Genomic DNA, 22934 nt, shown 5'->3' with positions numbered 1-22934 from the left:
CCTGGCCCCGCCCCCTGTAGGCCCCGCCCCCGGGGCGCGGCGCGCTTTAGCTGGGCGCGGACTGTTCAACCGCGGCACTGCGGCCGCGCCGCGCGGGCCGGAGGCGGCGGCGCCGCTGCTGCTGGAGGAGCCGGCGGGCGGAGGCAAGCTCGGGGCGGCGGGGAGCGGCGCGGGAGGGGAGGGGAGGGGAGGGGGAGCAGGGCGAGGGGAGGGGGGACGGGGCGCGGGGGGGGGGGGGGGGGGGGGGGGGGGGGACGGGGGCAACCGCGGCCCGGCGGCGGTTGGGTCCCGCGGCGCTGGCGCGCATGCGCGAGGGGGGCTGGGTGGGGGCGGGGCGGGAGGGGGTAACGGTTCGGGAGGGGGCGGGGGTTGGCGCGAGGCTTGGGCGGGAGGGGCCCCGCCTCAGCCCTCTCAGCGCCGTGCCTCAGCCCCGTCGCGGTGTTAATCCGTTCCTCCCCGTCAGTGACACCCCGTCTGTGTTGGGGACCTTAGTTCCCCGTCAGTGACACCCCTCAGTGCTGGAGACCTTAACGCCCCGTCAGTGACACCCCTCAGTGCTGGGGACCTTAACTCCCCGTCGGTGACACCCCCTCTGTGTTGGGGGCCTTAACTCCCCGTCAGTGATACCCCCTCAGCGGTGGGGACCTTAACTCCCGTCACCATACCTTGTGTCTAAGAGTGGCACCGGTCTCGTCTAAGCCCATTTTTTATGTCCCTCCCCAAAGCCACAACTTCACAGGATGGCTGGGCTGTCGGTATGGACCTTGCAGTGGATCTAAAAGTAATACGAATGTTATCTCTATTAGTAGCATACATTAAAAATGACTTCAGATGCTATGCTCCGAATATATGGTACTGCAGACTGAGCAGGAATTAGTTGATGGCGCGGTAATAAACTTGGAAATTATCCTCTGTGCAGCAGCACTGGTGAGCAGGGAAAAAAACAACCCTGTGAGGAGATTTTGAGTCATGGGTTTTATCATAAATGAATACTAATGAGTTCCACTTGAAGTATGTCCTTTTTGATGTTTTTTATGATTAGAACTGTTTGGGTGGTCTGTCCTAAATTCCATTCTTGCTGTTCAAAGAGAGATCCTTTGTAGGTGTGTGGCGGTGTTTCGTTTTTTTTTTTCCACAGAGGAGAGATTTATGCTTGTATCTCCTGGGGAGTGCAAAACCCCAGGGTTTGTAGTTTTATCTCTATGGTATGGACTGCACGGTGAGCGCTGCTGAAAGCTGAGACTCCCCGCATAATCCCGTTGGGTTTGTTTTTTCAATCTATTAATAGAACAAAATACTAAAATGCTTAAATACTCGTCATGAGTAACGGGGCTGCTCTTGAACTGAAAACAAAGGCTGCCTATCAAGACGATTTCTTTTCTGAAAGAACAGCCCCAGGCATGCTAAATATGGACTTCTTCCCTTTTTCTTTCATACTCCTAACCAGGACATACCCGGTGGGACCTGTACCTCCTTTGTGGCCATTGCTGCCAACTGTTCTATCAGAAAGCGCAGACTATGCTGTGAGCTGTTCCCTCTATTCTTAGTAATCATTATGATCCCGTTCCTCTGGTGAAAATCGGGAGGGCGAGGTAACGTAGACCCGCGTGGATGGATGCCGTGGAGAAGCTGCCCGCGCTCCGCTTAGTGGCGGCTGGCGGTCCCAGCCAGCCAAGAAGCGCCGCAGTAGCGCCTGTCTGCCAGAGCAGCGCTTTATTTTTGTCTGGTGATAATCGGAGAGGCGGGCTGAGAGCAACTAGGGGTTATGGGACAAACAGCTCAACGCTGTAGGAAACCAGGTATTGCCAGTTCTGTTGCAGGTGGTATCTAAGGGGCTATAACGCAGCTCTTGTCAGTTGGAAATAGATTATTTTTGTACACTCTTACTGAACAATGTGGGGTATTTCAGCAGATGCTGTCATCTGCTGGTGACTTTGCTTTGCTTTCGGAATGTTTTCTAAAGGAGTAAACATTGGAAGTTCCTCTATCTAAAATACAGTTAATCTGTAAATAAACTGGAGACAAGTTAGTTATATTTGTTTGAAATGTAATTTGTGGGCAGAGTAGACACCTAAATTTGAAAGCCAAAAAAATAATAGAGGAGCCTTACAAACCCTCCCACAAGTGGAAGTTTTAAAAAAGATGACAAAAATCACGAAGAGACAAACCAACACCCCTCCCAAGCAAAAGTCCCCCAGCATATTGTCTGTAGTGTTGTGTAACGTAAGTGATATTGTTATGCAAGGGGGGAAAGAGTCAAAAAGCGAGAGGAGTATAAACAAGCTGCAGGCTGGGAAGGGAATGCCAGCTTGCATGCAGCCAGGCTTGCTCTTGTTGTTTTTTAATAGGGTGCTACTGCTGGCCTACATGAAGACATTAGATTCAGCAGTCGGACAAATTATGGTGAGGTAAGGTGGGTAGAGAAGGGTGTAAGAGTGAAACGTCCGGTAAGGAGTAAGAAGAGCTGGCACGGTGGAGGGCAGCAGCAGAAAAACAGGGGTAGCTGCGGGATTAGGGGTTGGTAGTTGTCATGCTCAGTGGTGAGAGAAGGCAGCAGGGTGTGGGTCAGGGCAAACTGCAATCCCAGGCTATATCCTGCTGGGTAATTAAGGCATTACGGAGGATAAGCATAAAGTCACTTGAAACATCAGTTGCTATCCTGTGCGTATCTGGTACTTGTTTCTTCCCTTCCCCTTATTTTACATCAGCTTTCCTTTTTACAATACTTTTTAGTCTTTCAAGTGAAATATATATTACACAGTCAAAAAGCAAAACATTTGCCAGTTTAGTGTGGAGGTTTCAACATCAGCACAGCAGAAATGCAGGTAGAACACAATGGAAAAAATCCTTGAAATGGTTTACCTGTGACAAAAAAGCTTTTTCCAGAATGACAACACAGACTTTTCCTCAGTACTGTATTACACTACTTGCCCTCCCTCCCCTTGCTTTTTTTTTTTTTTTTTTTTTCCTCCCAGAAGGTAATAGGTTTGGCTCTGAAAACTCAGTTCCAATAAGGGTGGAGTGAGATTATTTTTTGCTGCTTTCTGCCAAAATGAAATAAAATGTGTCAACATGAAAATTGTACAATTTCTGTGCAGCCAAGTGCTTGTACTAAAGTTTGTTTTTAATTTTTTTTGCAGCTCGTAGTTAGTTTTGCTGGTGTGCCAATGACATTTTGTGTGTTTGTGTGTGAACTTCTTGGAGAAACGCCAGGGGCTGGAGTCTGGGATAGTACCAGCTTTTATAAAGTCTTTGATGTCGCTGAAATTAGAGGAACACACGTGAAGTGTCTCACACAGCTGTCTTCAGGGCAGAAACGTTGTGTGAAGTTTGTAAGTTCCTGGGTGAGGGGTTAGGTGGGAGATTTTTCTCTTTGAAAGCGTTTACTTTTTAGTTGTGTTTTAGCTTAACCATCTTTTGTCAGAAACTGATAATTGGTGGCTTGTCTGGTGCTCTTCAGTTCAATGTTAGGGGTTTAATTTGAAGCTACTTCAATTTTCCTTTTCTTTCCATCTTTCCCCTAAAGGAGGAAAAAAAAAAAAAAAGCCCCCCAAGCTAAAATAATTGTGCCTGTTAGTTCCTACAGGGGTAGAAGGACACAGAGCTGTCAGCCAGCCTGATCCAGAGAGCATCTCAGCGTCACTGGAGTGTCCTTGTCAGGTCCCAGTCACGGGGCTCTTACTCTGAACAGCTCACTGCTAGGGAGAGTGAAAGTTAAAATCCTGTGGGTGGGTTTTTTTAGTACTGTTGTTTAGGGTTAGCGTGAGGGCTGCTGAACCTGGTCCCGGTGATGCTGAGTAGGAGCTGTACAGAGGTGAAAACTTAACGGCTGAGCTCCTAACTGCTTTTCAGGTTAATCAGAGAATTTACGGTGAAGTTACTGCGCTACACTCACTTTTGCCACCCTGCTCTTGTTTCTGGTTTTGCCTCTAGCTTCTTAACGAAGAACAGACAGTAGCTTGCTGTCCAGGCTTCTGCAGGCCAGGCTTAGTTCAACCTTCCTTTGTGTTTATTTAACCATCTCCTAAACGGAGTTGAAAGTAGGGTATAAGACAATGATTCCTGCGCTGCAGGCTGTGGAATGATAAAATGGGGCATGTCGGAATAGCCGGTAACAAGAAGTGGTGAAGGTTTACCCTGGTCTTTCCATCCCAAAAGTTTGGGAACCCTTGATCTAAGCTATGACAAGCCACAGGCAAAAGAGTCGTTGTAGGAGAGCTGATTGTTTTTACTCCAGGGGATATCGAGGAGTGTTGGGTTTGTGTTAAACAAACAGTGCCTGATGAGTAAAAAACGGGATACAAAGGCAGGGGAAGGATTTTAGGAAACATTCAGAACTCACACTTCCCTGGTTTTAGAGCACTAGCCTTGATGACTAGTTCCTTAAGTGTTCTGTGAGTGTATATAATTAAATAATCAAATACTTGCTATACGTAAATTGACTTTGAATACGTTTCTCCTAGTAGTGTCTCTGAGTTTATTTCAGAGTATTTCATCATGTGGTAGGTGTTCTGCTTAGCTGCACTTGTAATAGGTAGCTGCATATCTCCCATTCTCCTGTTTCTGTCATACTGTTGTTGACTCATTTAAAGTATAAAAAAAACCCACCTTGAATGAAGACCAAATGCAACTTAAAGTACTTATCTCCAGAGCAGATTAAAACAAAATCCCACCAGAGTTCTGGGTTGGGAATATGTAGATGTGCATCTGTGTCTGCGTTTGTGCATCTACATACACACACGCGTGCTCATTTTAAAATGCATCCTTCTAGCCCTACAGCTTTTGGTCATGTTTTGAGTTTAACCAAGGTTAGATGACAGTCATGAACTCTGAGAGGCTTATTTCTAAGACTGATAGGATCAGAAATGCGATGAGGTGTGAACACTTACTCCCCTGCGAGGTGGAGGCTTTTATTGCACATGGGACAACCTCTGCGTGAAATAAATTAAAACTCGAGTGTGCTTGTTTGCCTCATGGGAGGGCGTAGTCTGTGCATGTTCTTTAGATAATGTCCTTTTTATGACATATTTAAATAATGTTTAAGTGTTGAAAGACTGAAGTGCCTGACCGAGTTGTTGTATTTGTATCGTGTCATGAAAATGAGAAAATTTACATGGCCCGTGTTGTTTTCAGGTTTGCTGTAAACTACCTACAGTAGCTATAATGACACCAGCCCTCAGAGAGGCAGCAACAAAAGGTCATGGTATCCACTTGTCACCTTCTTTGTCCTCTAGAGCTATGGAGTCTGATACAACTTTGTGCATGGAAAATTCCAGAGCAGTGGAAGAGAAGATAAGAGAGGACTCCATCGCACGGATTACTTGCTCAGTCCTGGGGTTCCCCACTGCTGAGCCCAGCCTCAGGAATGATATCTTCAGCATGCAGCATTTCGCTTCTCCGCCGTCCTCCAAGCGCTATCAGTCTGTCTTGTTAATGAGCACAAATTCTGCATTTAGCAACAAAACTGGTAAGCCAATGAAATCAGGAGAGCCTGACCGCTCCAGGATGAGAAGCGCATTACATAATGGTGCTGACACATCGCTCGGTCAGATCAGTCATTCAGGACCTGAGGAGCAGGTCAAAGGGATCGCTTTTCCAGACACCGCATCTCCAAATCTGGCAGAAACGCCAAGACTTTTGGATTCAAATGTGACCGAATCCAGTAATGCAGAAGAAATGCAGCTCTTAAATGGTAAATGGTACAAGAAGAATGGGTTTTGGGGTAGGGCTTTGGGAGTCTGCGCTGAAACAATAAAAGGGGATTTATTACACCAAATTCTTCACGGGCCTTCGGAAGGGATTTTGAGCTGCACCCCGGAGGAGGTGTATGCTCGCTTACTCCAGTGTGTCACTAAGCAACAAAAGGAAATCAGCCGCGCCAAAAGGACTCAGAAACGTTTACAAATGCTCCTGGCAAAGCACGTTATCAAACACTGTGATCAGCAGCTGAAATGCTTCGTAAAACATCAGTTACAAAGAATGAAGGTTTTCCATGAGACAACCAGGTTTTCGAGCAGTAGCTCCCTCAGGTGTGTGGAAGGTTGGCCAGAAAGCAGCGCAACTACTTTGGAAAGTAGTTCCAGTGCGGATGTGCAGAATGGAGTTTGTGTTGCACCGGGGGAAATCCGGGGCTTTGCACTTTCTGCCGGAGGGCTGCTGTCTCGTGTGGAGAAGGACCTGGACTCGGATGCAACGTGTAGCAGCTCAGATGAAGACTGTGACGAACAGACTGTAAGAACAACTGTGGAAGCGTAAGTGTTAAATTCCTGCTAGACTCATGTGCTTGATGCTTATAAATCAAGCTGGAGGGGGCTAGACCTGCAAATTCCTTCTGGTGTGAGTAACCTCACTCAGTAGGTAGGCCTCCTGCAGGAGGACTGCCGACGTGAGCCAGGTTTGGCAGGGTCCAGCCAGAAGTAGGAGCATGGAACTGTGCAGCATCTACGGAGCAGTAACTTCAGCAGTCTGTAGAGCTAGACTTTGTACTGCATCCTGTCAGTTTGCATTGCATTAGCACTGCTAATTATTCAACACTCCGATGATGCTGTAAATCAAAACAAATAGCGATAGCAGTGCAGTAAAGGATACTTTAGGCCAGTAAAAAAAAATAATCATTTTATTCGTGTTCTGAGTTATTAAGTATTAGTCAACATTAGGATCTTGAAGTCCACTATTACATGGTAAAGACTAAATATGATCATCAATGCAGATGTCAAGCCATCCAGAATTTGGGGGGTGCACATTGAAAAAGTTTGGTTCTTTGAATTATAATTAAAAATGTTAATTTACTTAATGAGGTTGTTCTGTTAATTTGAAGCTGGCAAGATTGTTTTTGTTGTTGCTGGTATCTTTTTCAAGAAGTACTAGAGTGAAATTAATGTAATTAACTAATTCTGCAGTTCTCTGGGTCTATTAAATTGACAAGTAACCTGTCAATACAAATTATTGTAGCTTTGGAAATTGGTGATGGGGAAGAGAAGTGGATGGTTAAATTGTTTTAGCCTTTTTTTTCTTTTTTTCTTACCTTACTACAATGTTAACTCACTATCTGCTGTTGAGAAATTGTAGAAAGCAGTGAGAAGACAGCTTCTTTCCCCTTCTGACAGGTGAAGAGAACAGAGCACGTCTTAAGATCTGGTAGGATGTGATGGTGAGAGTAGATAGGTAGGAACTTTCTGCTGCCTACATTTGTAGCACTTGAACTCAGGACCGTTTTTGTATTTGCTGATCTCCTATTACAGGAGACGACTTTTAGGGAGTTTCTGGAAAGCACTAAGAGTGACACTGGTGTTGAAGGAAAATCAGGTATTTAAAAAAAAAAATCTTAGTTTTTTCAAAAGCTTAATGTTCAGAAAAAATCAAGGAAACTTCATCTTCCTTTGGAAGAGAGCTGTGCCCTATTGTGTGGTTATAGCTTCAGCAATGAAAGCTTTGATACAGTGTAGTTGTATCAAATCCCTGCTGCATTTTGTTAAACTCTGTAGATCTCAAAAACAGTAGAAGAACTGCAACATAAACATGCGTTTTCATTTTCTTTTACATATTGTCAGTGGTAAATACAATATTAAAAAGACCAAAGCGTAATGAGTTGCCAGCTGAGCTATGATCGCCTTAAATGTTTGAGTCTGCACAGAATTATTCTTTTGAAATACTTCAGTGCAAACACAGCATCGTTGGCTCCTGGTGCTGGAGAATCAGCATTCTTCTCTTAGCTGATACGTTTGAACTTCTGAGTACCAGCTCTGCCTCTGGGGTTCTTATCTAGTGATTACATGAGCTGAATAGGGAGAACTGATGAGAAATGCTGATTCTCAGAGGGTTGTGAATAGTCTAAAACTTGGACTGAAGTTCCGTGCAAGGGCTTTCTTTTTTATTCTTGCCAGGGACAGTCCAGTTTCTCATTCTGCCAGTCCTTTAACTTTATTTCTTTTAGCTTTCGAATTCCTTAAGTTATCTTTCCACTTAAGGCTTATTCAGTTTGTTTTGTTGCACTGACAAAAAAAAATGCAGAGGCTTATTAAATACACAGACACCACCCCAGCTCAGGACATCCCCAACCTGCAGCTGCTGGAAGCTGAGGGAGTATTCTTGAGAAGCGCTGCTCTGCGCTGCCCCGTTTCAAGGCTGTTATCTGGCCACTGCTTAGAGGCAGGAGACTTGGTAGATCATCTGTAGGCTGACTTAGTGCAACCTCTTTTTTTTTTTTTCTTTTTCCTCTTCTTTTTATGTTCCTCCGGTAAAGCAGCAGGGATGCTATGGTTAGCAGTGTGCGTTGGCAAAGGCTTTGCTGTGTTGTCAGCGCGAAAATCGCCGGTGTTTGAACTGTGCTGCTGGACCCGCAAGCTCAGAGTTAAAGCACTGGCTAATTTAAGTTGAAGACTTTTGTCTGTGTGCACAGGTTGAGCCAATGCTTGAATTAACATTGCAGCAAGGACAGGCTGTCTCTCATCTGAATTTATCACTATCTTAAGCTTGGAATGGTTTTCTTCCTTCTCCACCTTTCCCAAGATGTATCTGCCTGGCTAAAAGGCTGCACTTTTCCTCTGGGGTGGCAAAGGTACATCAGTTTTGCAGCAGTGCGGCTGCTGAGCCTTGCTTTTCTCCTGAGCTTTACCACTTGGAAGTTTCTTTGGGCTGTCTTTGAGCAGGACAAAACCTAAAAGTTAGCATCCATTTTTACTTCCACTTAGTGGATTTATGTTGCTTTGAAATGCCTTTCTCTCCTAGGGAATTGGTTCTTAGTGCTTTCCAGAAATACTGTGATTATGTGGGTGAGGGAATGCTCGTTGCCTCGCTTTTTGACTTTTATTTCTCACCTGGAAAGACTCCTCCTCTCTGTTACATTCTAGATGTTATGAGGTTCTACTAATGCAGTGACAAATGGGGAAAATGTTTGTGGTTTGCCTGTATCACCTTATACTGATTGCATTTAACTTTCACAAATAATCATGCTAGTCGGAGGCTATTTGCAATAGGTCATTGCTACATTCTTGTTTTGTGTGTGTGGGAGGGGGTATCAATTCAAAACGTAAGGGGAGAGAGAGGACCTTCTCCTTCCGTGTTTACCTGAGACCAGGCTGTTTCCCATCAGCACGGAGAAGTTCCGATTCCAGCCCAAATTTTTCATGGCAGGAAAAAAAATGGATCTATTTTTAACGTTTTGAACCTGTTCATTCTCGTTACCCTGAAAAGGGTTTTGCCCGATGAGTGTTGACATAAGCTCTTCTGAGCTGTGTCTCGATGCTTGGTGTCTCAAGTAAGATTGTCTCTATCCATCTATTTCAATACCCATGTTGGTCAGTTGCAAATAGCCCCTACAAGGCGCTTAGACTGTCGCTCATCCCTTGGGCCTTGCATCGGTGCTGTCCTCACACAAGAGGTTCTCGGTCTGCTGGTGAGCGCAGTTCTTTTAGTTGACAGTTTACAGTGCTTCTCTGGTTTCTAGAGGGACTGGAAAATCTTGTCCCATTTCAGAAACTTTATCAAAACATATTTGGGCTTTTGAGTATTTGTCAATGTGAAGAAACAGTTGGCTCATCTCAGGAATTTTTGCGTTTTGCTGCTGGTGTCAGCTCTTTAACTTGTCACATCTTTCACGGAAGGTTTCTTAGGCACTGCACCAAACTTTAATCAGTAGCTTGTCATTTCCTAGTACTGTTCTGGCCTTGGGGCAAGAAATTCCCTGGGACACTGCGTAGGGGATATGGTAGTGCTTCTCTGTGCTTTCTTAAAGACAGATGTTATGTGCTAGCTCCATGTTCAGCGCGTTAACCAAAGTGGATGGAGTGCCCAGGAAGGCCATCAGAAAGCTGAGCATAGGCAGTTCCCTCAGGAAGTCACAGCTCACAGCAGCCAGCTAAAATGCAGCATAGACAACGCTGCGCCAGCCGAGTTTACTTGGAACTTTTTGATCTTTGTTTATGGTTCATGAACATGGAAGACTTACCGTAGAAAATGATCCCAGATTGCAAACAAGGTGACCGGGGGGAGGATGTGAGTTTGCAGTGTTTTCAAGAGCATCTCTCTGCTCAGGGAGCTGCCTATCATACCTTCCTGGGCTAACTCTGTATCAGTCAGGTGTTTTGTGTGATCCTGATGTGGCTGGAGGTTCTGGTTGTTTGCAGTGTACTTCCAAATGCCCTGAGTGATCTTCCAGAATCAAAAGATCCATCCCTGGGGTTCTTTGAAGGCACAGCTGCTCACCCCATCAAACAGTAATGTCTGTACCTAATTGATTAGAGAGAAAAGCTTCTTACAATAGATTTTTCTGTGAAACAAGTAGCTGTCTGTCTACTTGGGAAAAGTCCCGTGCCCTCTTCCCCCATCTGAATACAATCCCTTTGCATCATGTGGTGGGATTTTTTCCTTCTGAAATATTTTCATGCTTTTCCTCTGATTTTGAAAGACATGTTTTACTGATTATCTTCCAGCAACCTCAAGCCTGACGAAGTAGCACTGTTGTACTTTTCCATGCCCACAGGGTTCATTGCGCCTGGAAACTTTTCTAATGAATGTGCAGAGATAGTAAATCTTCCCCCACCCCCTGCTTTTTCTTTGTTTCCTTTAATTTCTAGTTGGAAAGAGAAAAGATTGGAAATCTACTTTTAGTACAAATACTTGGCGGGGAGGGGAGCGGTAAGGCAGAGAGAATACAGGAAGGAAGAAAATATTATGACTGGTATCTCCAGATCTCATCTGTTTGTTCTAGATTATTTTCCATTTTTGCTAGCATTTTTCTCATGGCTAATTGAGGAACATCAGTGCACTTCTGCAGGCCTCACGACAGAAGGCACTGCTTAAGGGCTGGGGCTCATTGCCCATCTTTGAGCCATGTTATAAGGGGAAGCTATTTGTTTTTGCAAGATCAGGTCCTAATTTTCCACTCTGAGCTGTAATTTCACTTCAAACCTGATAAGAGAACTGGATTCTGGTTTTTGGAAGGGGAGGAAGACAGTCTGCCAGCACTAAATGCTGTTCTCCGTTTCTCTTAAGCACAAAACCCCAATTGTTTCCAGTTTTTAAGACCTTTTTAGTTTACAAGTCAGGGAAATGTCTTATTTGCATAAAAGATTAATGTGAGGGCTTTTGAATACATATAAATTCATAGGTGCTAATAATATGCTGATTTCAAAATGTTTTACACATTGCTTTTTCACGAATTCCATTCTCTTAATTCTTGGCTCCTGTCACTAGGATGTGGGAGGAGAGTTGTTACCAGGGAATGAAAGAAAAACTAGCTTTCTATTACCTTCTGTTTTCTTTCTAGGGGCACAGGTATTATTTCAGAATATATTTTAACCTCACTTGGTTGGATTTCCATACGAGGGATTTACAACTTTAGGGTCGCCCGTGCATTTACTGTTTTTCTTTAGAAATCTGATGTACGGCAATAGCAACTTGATTTTGTGCAAGACTTCCTTCTTGCAATACCAGAGTAATGCTCTTGTGAATGAGGATCCTGATTTCGAACCTGTAATTACCTTAATATTTCTGCAGCTGCTGAAAGCAGGCTGAATGGTTGTAATGAAAGGCAGCAAGTTTGACAAGTTGTAACATGCAAGGGAATCTCAGGGCTGGGAATGTCAAAGCTTTTGAGCTAAATAAGTGCTGAATGCATATTAAATAAAAACTTGGCAGTGCTCTTCTGAATGACGACTTAATACACAGTCAACACGGCATAGTAGAGCAGAGACTCTAATAAGCAGACACATGTATGTACATGATATCCTCACGCGCTTAATTAAATGGTAGATCAAGAAGAGTTTGGTGCTCTATGTGAACTGCTGATTAATCAGGGTTTTACAGTGAGCATTTCTTCTGTTGCTAAGCTGTGAAATGTGCTTGTTTTAATGGCAAGATTTGTTTACGATCAACGGTGAACTGTCTCTGTTACATCTTATGGAGCGAGGGCATTGTGATTTCAGTTTGCAGATAACGTTGATTTCAGAAGAATCGACTTCAAAGGGATACATCCAGCGCCTTTGAAAATCAGTGTTTGTGGGCCCCGATACAGGAAATCTTTTAAATGCTTTCCGTTTCACATGAAATAAAAAGTGTGCATAAAGGCTTCCCAAAATAGGAATGCTCTCCTGTAACAGGGTTTCATTCATACAGCTAAATATGGGTTAGGAATGTAACTTTAGGTCTCAGATTTAAATATATTGACCTATGCTCTTTTTTATTGAAACTGAAATCGCTGTAAATTATTTTATTTTCATCCCAACATTCTACCTAGCTGCTGTGGGCCTTGTGTTGGGGAATTTAAATTAATGACTTCCCAATTAACAAACTTCTAATTATCAACTCTGGCATTAAAAGAAATGCGAACTGAAGCACGTGCATCGTAACCTGCGCTTCCTCCCAGCCAGCAGGGGCACACAGTGTAACCATGAAATTCAGTAGGCCTCCACCCCAGGATCCTACCAAACCCACAAACCAAGAAGGTTGCAACTGTCCAAACACATATTCGTCCTTCTGTCCGTCCCTTGCCCCTGCAGCCCCTGGCGCTCCGTACAGCCAGAGTGAGGCCAGTTGGAAGCTGGAGTGAGATGTCACGGCACTGCCACACCTGCCTCCAGAAGAATATAAGTGCAGATTTGGGGACAAACTTCTGAGGTTGCAAAGGAGCATTGATACTCTGCCTGCATGCTGCAATAATGTGCCAATGTACTTGTCTTTAAAGGATTATATTGTAAGCTCTATCTTATTTTATGTTGATCGTGGGATGCAAACGTAGCACTGCTTCCTTGATGTCTTTTTTCAAGGGCAGTTGTGTAATACTTACAGGGAATTTCTAGGCTTGTGTTCCTGGTGTGTTGTTGTTAGCCTATTGATGTTGTGCCGTTTCAAAGATGAGAAAAAAAGCCTGATTCCAGGCAGCCCTGGTGTTCCTGAGTTGTTTTTTTTTAATTTTATTTTTTCCTATGCGTGTTAGCACTACCTGCTTCTATGCTCTGTTGATCTGATCTGTACCATGCAAAAGTTAAGTGGAAGAAGCTGGCGTGCTGGAGCAGCCCATGGAAACTTAAAAACTCATTCCGAAATATTTTGAGCAAATGGCATTCATGGCTAAGCATTTTGCAGGTGTTTTTATTTTATTTTATTTTATTAAAAGGTGAAATGGTGCTGGCTGTTTACCTTTTGCAGGTTTTTACTTCTCGGGTGGTTAATATTCTAACTGACCCTACCTCCACCAGCCAGTTTGGCCTTTTATCATTAACATCTGTGAAGAATTACGTAAAGAGAACTGAAGGTGAAAAGCACCTACCAGTTCATGAAGTCAGCTGTCGGAGTTCAGCACCGTAACAGATAACTGTTTTAAGAAGCTGAATGTATTTCTTTCGTTCAGCCCTAAACTAACAGTTCAGTGCAAGTGTGACGATTCAGTCTCTGTATAAGAGCTATAGTAATCGTATGATTCGGTGCAGGAGCCCTGTAGCTGGAAAATACTGGCTGTAGCATCTCCTTGGATTAGAAGATGTAATTTCTCCTTTTCTAGGATATCCGTGCACAGAAACTCCTTTTTTCTCTTTATATTTTCAGTTATCCTACAGTTGTGTTTTTTTCCCCAAATACTGATTTCTCCCTTTGCTTTTCCCCTTCTCACTTTCCCTTCTAAACTTATTTGTGGAAAACGTAAAAATCTTACTGTGTTGCCGCTTATTTTTTTCCCCACTCTAACTCTGTATCATGAATTTTCTTTTCTAGGGAAACCCACAGCTATGGTTGATAATTTGAGGTATTAGTGCCTAAATTCCTCAGGCCTGCTGGCTCAGCACAAATATTCAGCTGGATAAAGTTTGCCAGTTTGGGAAGACAAGAGATGGTGGGCGCCAGGAATTGTTGCGATAAGCAGTTGCTGATGTCTGTAGACGATAGGGAGAGCTGTAACCCATCTGCTGGGAGGCCGGGTAGTGTTTCGGAGGGAAATCTCTGCCAGGTAAAAACTCCTGGTGAATGCCAAAGAAGACAGCAAGCCCGACTGCAGACCTTTGCTGAGGTCTCAGCATAACTCTGTGTACCAGAGAGCCTCTCTCAACCCATGAGGGGTTTTTAAGTGTGTAGTTTGGTTTGGTGCCCGTTAGCGCAAAACGGTGGCATATTGCTCTCCGTGTTTGGTCTGTGGTGACTGTCAGAGTAAATAAGCAGTGTTCTGTTGTGTGGTGCGATGCCAGAGGATGATACTAGCTGCAGTTTGTTTTAATCTTGTTTTCACTCTGGGATGCATGGAAGAGGTTGAGCTCATGAGGCAGCGCTCTGATTTTTCTTTCATGTCCTTATTATGGATTTAACAGTTAACCAGTCCAGGGGAATTAATACTTCAACAGCAACTGAAGTTAGTTAATTCTGAAAACAAACACTGAGTAGGCGTGCTGGAAGAATTAGTCCTTGAGAAAGCATTTACGGGTCATTTCATAGTTGGACATGTTTGTTTAGCCATTACGAGGATTGGAAGTTTTTGGTGGGAGTGGGCATTTTTATCTCATGAGTAAAATCTAGATAAGATTGTCTAGAGTACATTCACTACATGTCTGAATTCACCTAATTTAAGCATTTTTTTTATATGATACCATCTCCTGGTTTTCGCAGGTTAACTCTTGTTGACTGGCAGTGTCTGGAGAGAGAAGAAAAGTAGCCCTGATGAATTTCACTGCTGTGCTGTCAGAAGCCCCGTGCTCACCTTAATGCCTTGCAAAAACGCTCGTATCCAAGCCAGCTGCTTTCTGAGCATTGCCACGTGTAGTCCCAGGCAAGCTGCCTGTAATGCTGGTGTAAAATTAGGGCCAGTTCAGGACATTCACAGGCTCGTGGCTCAGCTCCTGTGGGACCACACAAAGCTAGCGTGCTGTTAAGCTGGGGTGAGACAGTGCCACGGGGTGGATGTGAACTCTTTGGTGTTTTCATACGATTGAGTGAGCTTCCCGAGACAACCGGGGGATGTGTGATTTTTTTTTTTTTTTTCCAGCGTGTGTTAAGTATCATGAATTTCAGTATGAGTCATACCATGTCTGGATAGGATTTAAAGATCGGGAGAGTTTTCTGATTATACACTTCTCAATTTCCAGACTCGAGTCCTTCATCAGAATAGTAAAGTTCTGCTGTTGTTTACAGTGACTCCTCACAAGACAGGTGATGAGCTTTTTATCCTGAGAGTAATTAGTCTGTAGTTTATGAGCTGATCCTTGCTCCCAAATACTTCATTGTCACACAGTTGGCAATAGGCCTCTGGTAGCACAGGAGATCCCAGCGAGAGGAGGAGATGAACCAGCAGGGCTGGCCGCGGTCAGGATCACTGCATCGCTTTGGGACTAAATCATCTGAAAACTGGATACCAGAAATATGTGGGATTAAATGGAAGGGGACCCAGCACGGCAGAGAGAGCAAAAACCACAGGGTTAGGAAACTGAGGTGGGCATGTAAGTGTGAGAGGATGTCAGGAGCAGCTGCCGTTCTTACATTTCCTGCAGAATTTTGGAGTTTTTCCCATCCACCCAACGTGAATGCCTTCCTTCCCTGCTCGTCCTTGTTGAAGAATGTCGTAACATGACAATTTTGACGTTCTTTGAAACAAAGCTTTTGGGAGGAGCCTGTGTTTCGAGTTGGCAAACCTGTGTTCTGGAGTCTTGCTGTGGGTCTGCCGCAAGCATCCTCCTTTCCTGTGCGGTAGGAAGCATCCTGTCATTGTCCCTGCAGGCATGTCATGGTAGGGGCATGCTAAGTGTTCCCTCTTGAAATTAGGAGGCTGGAAGGCTTTGCTTTCCTTTTAATTTTCACAGCTTAAGATAAGTGTGGAGAACCTTGCTTTGCATTCAGCTGTATGCTCTGAAGTATTGGCTTTCCAGAGCACCTGTGCAAGACCCAAACAGCAATGTGTGCCTAGCACAGCAGTTGTTATTTTGGCTAGCAGTTCCTCTTTGCACTTGGTTAAGTAGCCTGGGGTTGTTCTTTGGGACAGGCTGATCTTAACTATTGGAAAACATAAATCTCACCCTCAACTTAAGGGAGGCCCTGGGAGGAGAAGACGCTTCCCAAAGTCCTCTTGATTTCTTCAGTGTTGGTCTGATTACATAAATGCGTGGTCTGTTCTTGTTTCTCTGTTTTGGGAGAAAGGTAGGAGTGCTGTGGGGTTGTAGGGAGCTGGGAGGACAGATTTGTAGCCTGGAGTATTCCTCCTTATATTCTGTCCACAGATCATGGCTAAAAACTTCCAGATCAAGTAATAGTACCAGCTGTAACATCAGTGCATTATCGGTGCTCATCAGTTGCCTGTTCAGCCTCAGCAGAAGAGAGTAGCTTTGAAATACTCATACTGCCTGTGCTGGTGTCAATCCCAGTTTGAATCCTTTCCCATACTTCAGGGCCGTGCAGTACAGCTCCCTAGTTACATTTTCATCGCACTTAGTCTGCATTCTGTGCTCTTTGTGGCTGGTTTGTTCTTTTGCATTTCTTTTTTCTCTTTCCTCTTGCAAGTTATGCAGGACTGACCTCCTGCAGTTCAGCCAAAACAGTAGAAATGCCAGCCAGCATCTCAGCGGGAAACAGATTTTGCCTCTGCTGCAATTCCAACATGTTTTTCTAGGGAAATTCAAATGGTTTGTTTGTGCAAAATGAATATTCTTCCCATTCTTGTGGCCCTGAAGTAGTGCAGGAGATCACCTGCAGATCTAGAGTCAGCTCAAGAGCAATCAGTTTATCTGCTGATAAATGTTTCACTGTACTGTAGCACCGACCATTAGTAACTGTTGGAAATACAACATGGTTTGTATGGACTTGCCAGCAGAATTTGAAATTCCTGTGGAGGAGGTAGGAGGGGGAAAGCACGGAAACCAAGTAGAGATGCTCTGCAAAAGGAGCCCAGAGGAGGCAGGACAGACAGCTGCTTCTTTTCTTGTCTCCTTCCCAGCAGAGAACCAGAGCTGGGAGCTTTTGCTGTAGCACCTGATCTGACTTCTTCCATCAGTCCTGGTTCTTTTTGTAACCTTGGTGGGTGCTTTTTTGTGTTTTTATTTTTATTTTTTTTCCCCTCTCTGGATCTGTAGAAGTAATGAGTTTCACCTTGAAACAGCTTTTTTTGTCCACCTAGACCAACAAAGCGAAAGAAAGAGGGACACCAGAGTTACTAATTATCCTAGTGTTAAAAGTGTTCAGTCATCTACTCCTGTTCATCAAAAACTGCCCCGCAAATTCTTGTTGTCTCATTTCTTTGCTGAGTGAATGTTAGACTGTACACTTCAACATACCAGGAATATGATATACATCAATTATATTTTATTGTTTTATTGGGATAGCGGCTTGTTATTCTTCATTGCTTGGGTTACTGTAATATTTGCTTGCATGCAGCTCTCTGTAAGAGCATAAAGGTAGCTTATAAAGATTTTATCATTTGCTGAGGTGTTACAGGATTTACTAAATAGTTTGTAGAGAAACACATTTGGAGGCAAAGATGGTAAATAAATAATGTGAGCTCAAACAAAGGGCGAGGGACCGAGATAGGAACAGAATTTTGCAGCTTGGTACTTGGCTTGCACCTCCAGCACCTTCCCTTGTGCACCAGTCTGTCTGTCTGCAGGGCATCAGAACTAGGGAAGGGATCGAGCCTTTAACTTGCTTCATTCACCTTCCTCCTGAGGTTAAAATTAACTATGAGCAATTCTGCGCCTGTGTCACCGTGTGGCTGCCCAGCTGCTTGCGCTGGCACCAACACGGGACAGCCAGGGCTGGCAGGGAAGAAAAGCTGAAGTCGCTTCCTTTGGTGTGAGCCTGGTCTTGGAACTGGAGGAAACTTCCTCACAGGGGAGCCTCAGGACATCGTTATTACAGTGTAATTAAACTAACAGGATTTAATTGCATACCACTCTTACTTTAAGGCTTTAAGAAATACCTACGTAGTATTTTAGAAGCGAACATCTACATAATAGGTTTAACACCAAATGCAGTGAATTCAAGACTGAATTCTGTGTTTAAGGAAAAAAAACAACTGTGCAAACACGTTTTTGAAAAATAACTGGTGATGCAACTTTGGAGCGGATTTGTTTGAGATGAAAGGCAGTAATATACAGATAGGATTTGTTTATCTTAAGGTTACAAAATTTAATTGCTCTTCTGTTATCTGTTGCGGTTAGCTATCTGAGCATGGATTCCCTTACTGACACGTTGGTTTCATACATAAGACCAGCTGTAGCCCTTGCCATTCCTCTTTTTTTGTTTTCCAGCTGTATAGGCTGCTTTTTTTTTTTTTCTCTCCCCTCTTCTGCTCTGCTCCTCCCTCGGTGGTCTGCTTTAGAGCAGCAGTGTTCTCCCAGAACTGCAGCATCTGGCTTGGGCTGTATTTCTGGCAGTGTGCTCCACCTTCTTTCACCTGGCCTTTCTTGGGGTATTGTCCTGCTTCTGTGGAGTTTTTTTGCACCTATCATCTTTATTCCTATTTAACTTCCTGTGTTAAAATTAACTAAGGGAAATGTTACAGCCTCAGTAAGCAGCTTTTTCCTTAGGGCTAGCATTTTGCTATCCTTAGGTCCCAAGACAAATGTTCTCTTCCAGCCACCACACTTGCTCAAACAGCCAATTTCATTGAACTCCACCTTGGGCCAACTGGGAATTCAGATCCTTCCCCCCAAGTTATTTTATGCCTTCCAGAAGCACAAACATGCAAAATCTGTCAATCCCAGAGAAAAGTTCTCCCTGTCTAAAGCAGAATTCACCAGGGTTATTTACTGAGGGCTAGTAGTAATGGGAAAGCAAAGAGAAAGAAGAAGGGATCATCAGAAAAACAAGATGGTTTCCTTCTTCCCTACTTCCTACTTTTTTCCTAGGATAAAATCAGTAACAATTTACATTTATTACCATACATATTTTTGAAGTTTTTGAATGTTCTGTTTGATGGTAATCTTTATGTGGTTGCACCCACAATCTGGACTTCAACAGGATGTTTCAATCTCCTGTCTAATTTCCCATGTTCATTTTGTCTGTGCAGCAGAGAGTTTAAGTTGGTTGTAAAATATGTTGGCAGAAACGGGGAGATAATTCCTGGTAAAAATGGGAGATGGTGTATTTTAGAGGTAACCTACCAGAGACTGTGTCTAGTTTTCCTTTTATGTTAGTTAAAGTAGACAGAACGTTCTGAGATTTTGAGTTATGTTTTATAATCTTTTCCTTAAAAAATAACAGGATTCTCAAATTTGGTGATTGTTCATGCCAGGAAATGTCTAGCATCTTCTACAGAGTGCTGTGTTACCTTTTCTTTCCTTGTTGAGATTGTTGAGGTAGTTGGCACACAGTTCTGCATGAAACAGCAGTTTGTGTGCAGTGTTCCTATGCCAGTTTGCTTCCAAGTGCTGGTGTCTGTCTTTTCTTTTTTCTCTTGTGATACTTTGGTATTCTTCATTGCCAGGGGAACGAGGGATCACAAATTCTGCCTGTGCAAAACTGACGGTGCAGTGTTATGCAGGGTTGTTCCGATCCAGTAGTTTCTCCCAATAACTTGTTGGAACAAAAGCACTTCTTTTCCAGAAGTTTGGTTTTATTTTATTTATTTATTTTTATTTATTTATTTTTATTTTTACTATTATTTTAAATTAGTTGTGGCAAACTATTTGACAACCTCGGTAGGGAAAAAAAAATGCCAGTCATTTTCTTAAAATAAATGAGCTTGGTTAATGGTAGGGTAGTGGTGGAAGATGCATGTAGAAATACTGTTGTATTATCTCTGTTCCTTAAATTTATCCGACCGTTAAAATGATTTGTTGAGTGGTACCATATGCCATTCATTTGCTTAATATGTAGGTTGAGTAAAGCTTGCTGATTGCAGTAGCAAATTTAGCATAATGAAGTTAAGCTAATCATAATGTCAAGTACCTGGAGACATATCCTTTGTTAAAAATACGCCTATTTGTAAACTGCAGCAAGAGCCTTTATTTTGACCTATCTATACTACACTTACCCAGCTATGTTTATAAAACAACTTGAATGAAAGAAAGCTAAACTACTTGGTAGCATTCTTGGCCAGTGACATGATAGCTCACTGGTCATTGCTGGATGATGTCTTAGTAGATTGCAGTTGTTAGCAACTGATATTCATGGAAGTTTGTGGGAGGAAGTGTGCTGGAAGAATTTGGATGCTGGCTGGTGGAGTGGCTGGAATTCTTCACAAATCTGTAATCTGCATTAACTAACATAGTTGGGTAGTTTCTCCAGCTCTGGGTTTGTAATATCGAACAGAAAAGTAGCCTAGCCTGGGAATAGTTAGCGAATGTTGATGGTACTGGTTTGGGCAAGTTCTGTAGTTACAGAAATAAGCTGATGTGAAACTGGATGGGTATAATCAGATATTTTCTGAAAGCAACTGAGATGCTTGCAACATGAGGCACAGCAGCTGTCAAAAATGTTCTTGTGCAAATGTGGTTATCTTTATTTTTGGACTAACCAGCATTTTGTCTTCACAGCAGCTATACTTCTGAATGGAAGTGGCTTGCAGACAGAGCTAGAATTGGCAGCCGTTGGACATGGCTTCAAGCCCAGATTTCAGAACTAGAATACAAAATCCAACAACTAACTGACCTTCACAGGCAAATACGTGCCACCAAGGTATTGTCTGTAAGCTCATAACTGGGCTTTTCCAATCTTTTTTTTTTTTTTTTTTGACAGTGTTTCTTGTAATATTTATTTCTTTGGTTCCTCGTTGTTGTTGCTGTTGTTTGTTTTGCCCTGGAGTTCTTGTATCTGAGTGGACTGTTGCACACAAAGGTTAATGACAAAGACATCAGGAGTTGAAAAGTGTTGTACCCTAGAGGCATCAGTACAGGTCTGGGAGTCAGGAACCTTCCTATCTGTGATAGTCAGAGACTTTGTTAGTGACTTTGAGGGTCCTGGCACAAGGTACTTCATTTATCACGCTATTTTCCACTCAGTAGAGAGGCAAGATTTAGCTTTTAGGAGGGGTGGTTGGCTATTCATTTTCATGTTGTGAGGTTTGGGGGGCTTTTTTTGTTATTTACAGTGCGTGTTTATTCTGAGGATTAGTTAGTTAATGTTTGTACAGCACTTTGAACAGGTCAAGGATTAATTATTACTAAAATTCCAAAGTGTATAACTCATGTACTGGCCTTTGTAAATCGAACTGGCTAGACAGTGGTAAAGTCACATTCCTAAAACATTATTAATCTATCTATCTATCAATTTAATGGCTTGTCCAGGTCAGTCTCCTGAGCAAGAAGCCTAAGCCTGTGATCATTCTGTTGGTGTGATCGTAGCAGGTTTTGGAGAAGGGCTCATTGACAAACCTCATGTAAGTTGTGTGATGTGTCCTGGGGTCAGATAAACACAGGTGGAGAGGAGCCAGGAGATGCTTTACGTTTTACGTGGCTGAACATGGGACTTGGAGGGAGGAAAAAGGAGAGGGAAATCATGCTAGAGAGTGTTTCCTTCTGATCGCATAAAGAAGAATTATTCCCTCTGCCATAGCCCTCACAGGCCTTCTTTTCATATCCAGCTTTGTCTCTCCCAGTCACAACTTTTCCCCAGTTAGGTTTTTCTTTAAAATAGAAGTGAAAAGGAGATTTTGTATTTTGCTGAATGCTGAGAATGTCCCTATTTTAATGTTGTCCTAAATACCAGATATAAGCTAGATATGCTAAATACCAGATACGTGACAGATACATGCAGCCTGATATGCCCCAAACCTATCACACTTTCAGGTGGCATAGATCTCATGAGCTGCAGAACAGGGAGAAAGAAATAGCAGAGAAATGAGGGAAAGAGCGTTCTTTCAGTCATGCATTTTCTTCGCATTAGGTGGCATGTTGGCTCGCAGCCTAGTCATCTTCCTTGTGGAGATCTTTAGTGACATTCCTTTTTGCAAACTTCATGCCCCTTTCACCAGCTGTGGTGTTCAGCGTTTGGCTTTGTGTCCCACGGTGAAGGTGGATGTGTATTTTCTTTGGCTCTGGTCGTTCTGTATGCGCGTTTGTAGCATACCAGTGCAGCGGCTATGGAAGGACGTGCGGGCTGATAGAAGAGCTCTTTGTTTTCATTTAGTGGCTGCAGAGTAGTTACACGATATTGTTCGAGCTTGTATGCTTTTTAGTGGTTTCAAAGTGCTTTCTGTATGTTTTGAGTGGAAAAAAATGTGATTCATAGCCAGTGAACAATGACTTCAGGCACAACAGGAAGGGAGATGGTTAACTTGTGGGCAGTTTTTTGGCCTGATGCATTGTGTCTTCTGCATCCCCGTGCACACAGCAGTAGAAGCTTTGGATCTTTGAGAGTTGGTCCATTTAAAAACTGCTTATCTGCCAAACAAAAGAATTTGATTTAATTTTGGGGGAAGCGGGCAGGGGAAGTTGATTGCCAAAACATACTGGTTGTAACCAGTTTGACTTGTAATTCCTCTATAATCAAGGTTAGTCTTCTAATCCTTTTGTCTTCCTCTTTTTTGCCTATTCTGTCTATTCCTTTTCATATTTTTCAATTTACTCCTCCTTCCTTTTCCACTTCCCTCTTTCCATGCTTGTCAGCAGGATTCCACAACTTCAAAAAATAAAATTTCAATGGAAAGAGGTGGGTGTGGGGGGTTCCCTCTTTTGAGTGCTTTTCCTGTGAGCTTCTGATTTCAGAATTTGTTTTAGACATTTATGGATTGTTTTTAGCCTCTTCCCATGATCAAGACCTGGGATCTTTTTGCTGCCTTACTTTCTAAAGCTGTTGAGCTGGCTTGTCCTCCTGTTGTGGCACATAAAAATTAGAACTATACTTGAACTTCCTTGAACGTACTGCCCACTTTGTAACTGCTGTGGCCTACAGATTAGAGTATGATACTGTCTGGCTTCATTTCCATCTGCCAGAAATTGAAAAGCACCGATGGTGAGCTACTGCCTAATAGCAAATGTGGAAAATCTTGTGTTGACCTGGTGGAAATCCAGAATCTCTGTGGGCCTTTT

At 43.3% G+C, this 22934-nt stretch overlaps 1 protein-coding gene across 28 annotated transcripts in view; it reads left to right on the top strand.

Moving 5' to 3' along the window:
* Positions 1–22: 22 nt before the first annotated feature.
* The window catches only part of KANSL1L (KAT8 regulatory NSL complex subunit 1 like), a 63313-nt gene continuing 40401 nt past the window's right edge, over positions 23–22934 (top strand). For 10 of the 28 annotated variants that reach the window (XR_005820928.1, XR_005820923.1, XR_005820921.1 and 7 more), the window contains exons 1-3: positions 36–143; positions 5235–6251; positions 20442–20583. Coding sequence is in view for 15 of the 28 variants with exons in the window: in XM_040561065.1 (XP_040416999.1) it covers positions 5239–6251; positions 20442–20583 (1155 nt within the window). In the remaining 13 variants the exon portion in view is untranslated. Of the gene's footprint in view, positions 144–5133; positions 6252–20441; positions 20584–22934 lie in introns of all 28 variants that reach the window. The other 18 variants (XR_005820918.1, XR_005820916.1, XM_040561055.1 and 15 more) reach the window with 11 other exon arrangements.

The sequence above is a fragment of the Cygnus olor genome, chromosome 6, assembly GCF_009769625.2.
Source record: "Cygnus olor isolate bCygOlo1 chromosome 6, bCygOlo1.pri.v2, whole genome shotgun sequence".
NCBI lineage: Eukaryota > Metazoa > Chordata > Aves > Anseriformes > Anatidae > Cygnus > Cygnus olor.
The sequence above is the reverse complement of the archived record's forward strand: the minus strand, read 5'-3'. Positions and strand labels throughout refer to the sequence as shown.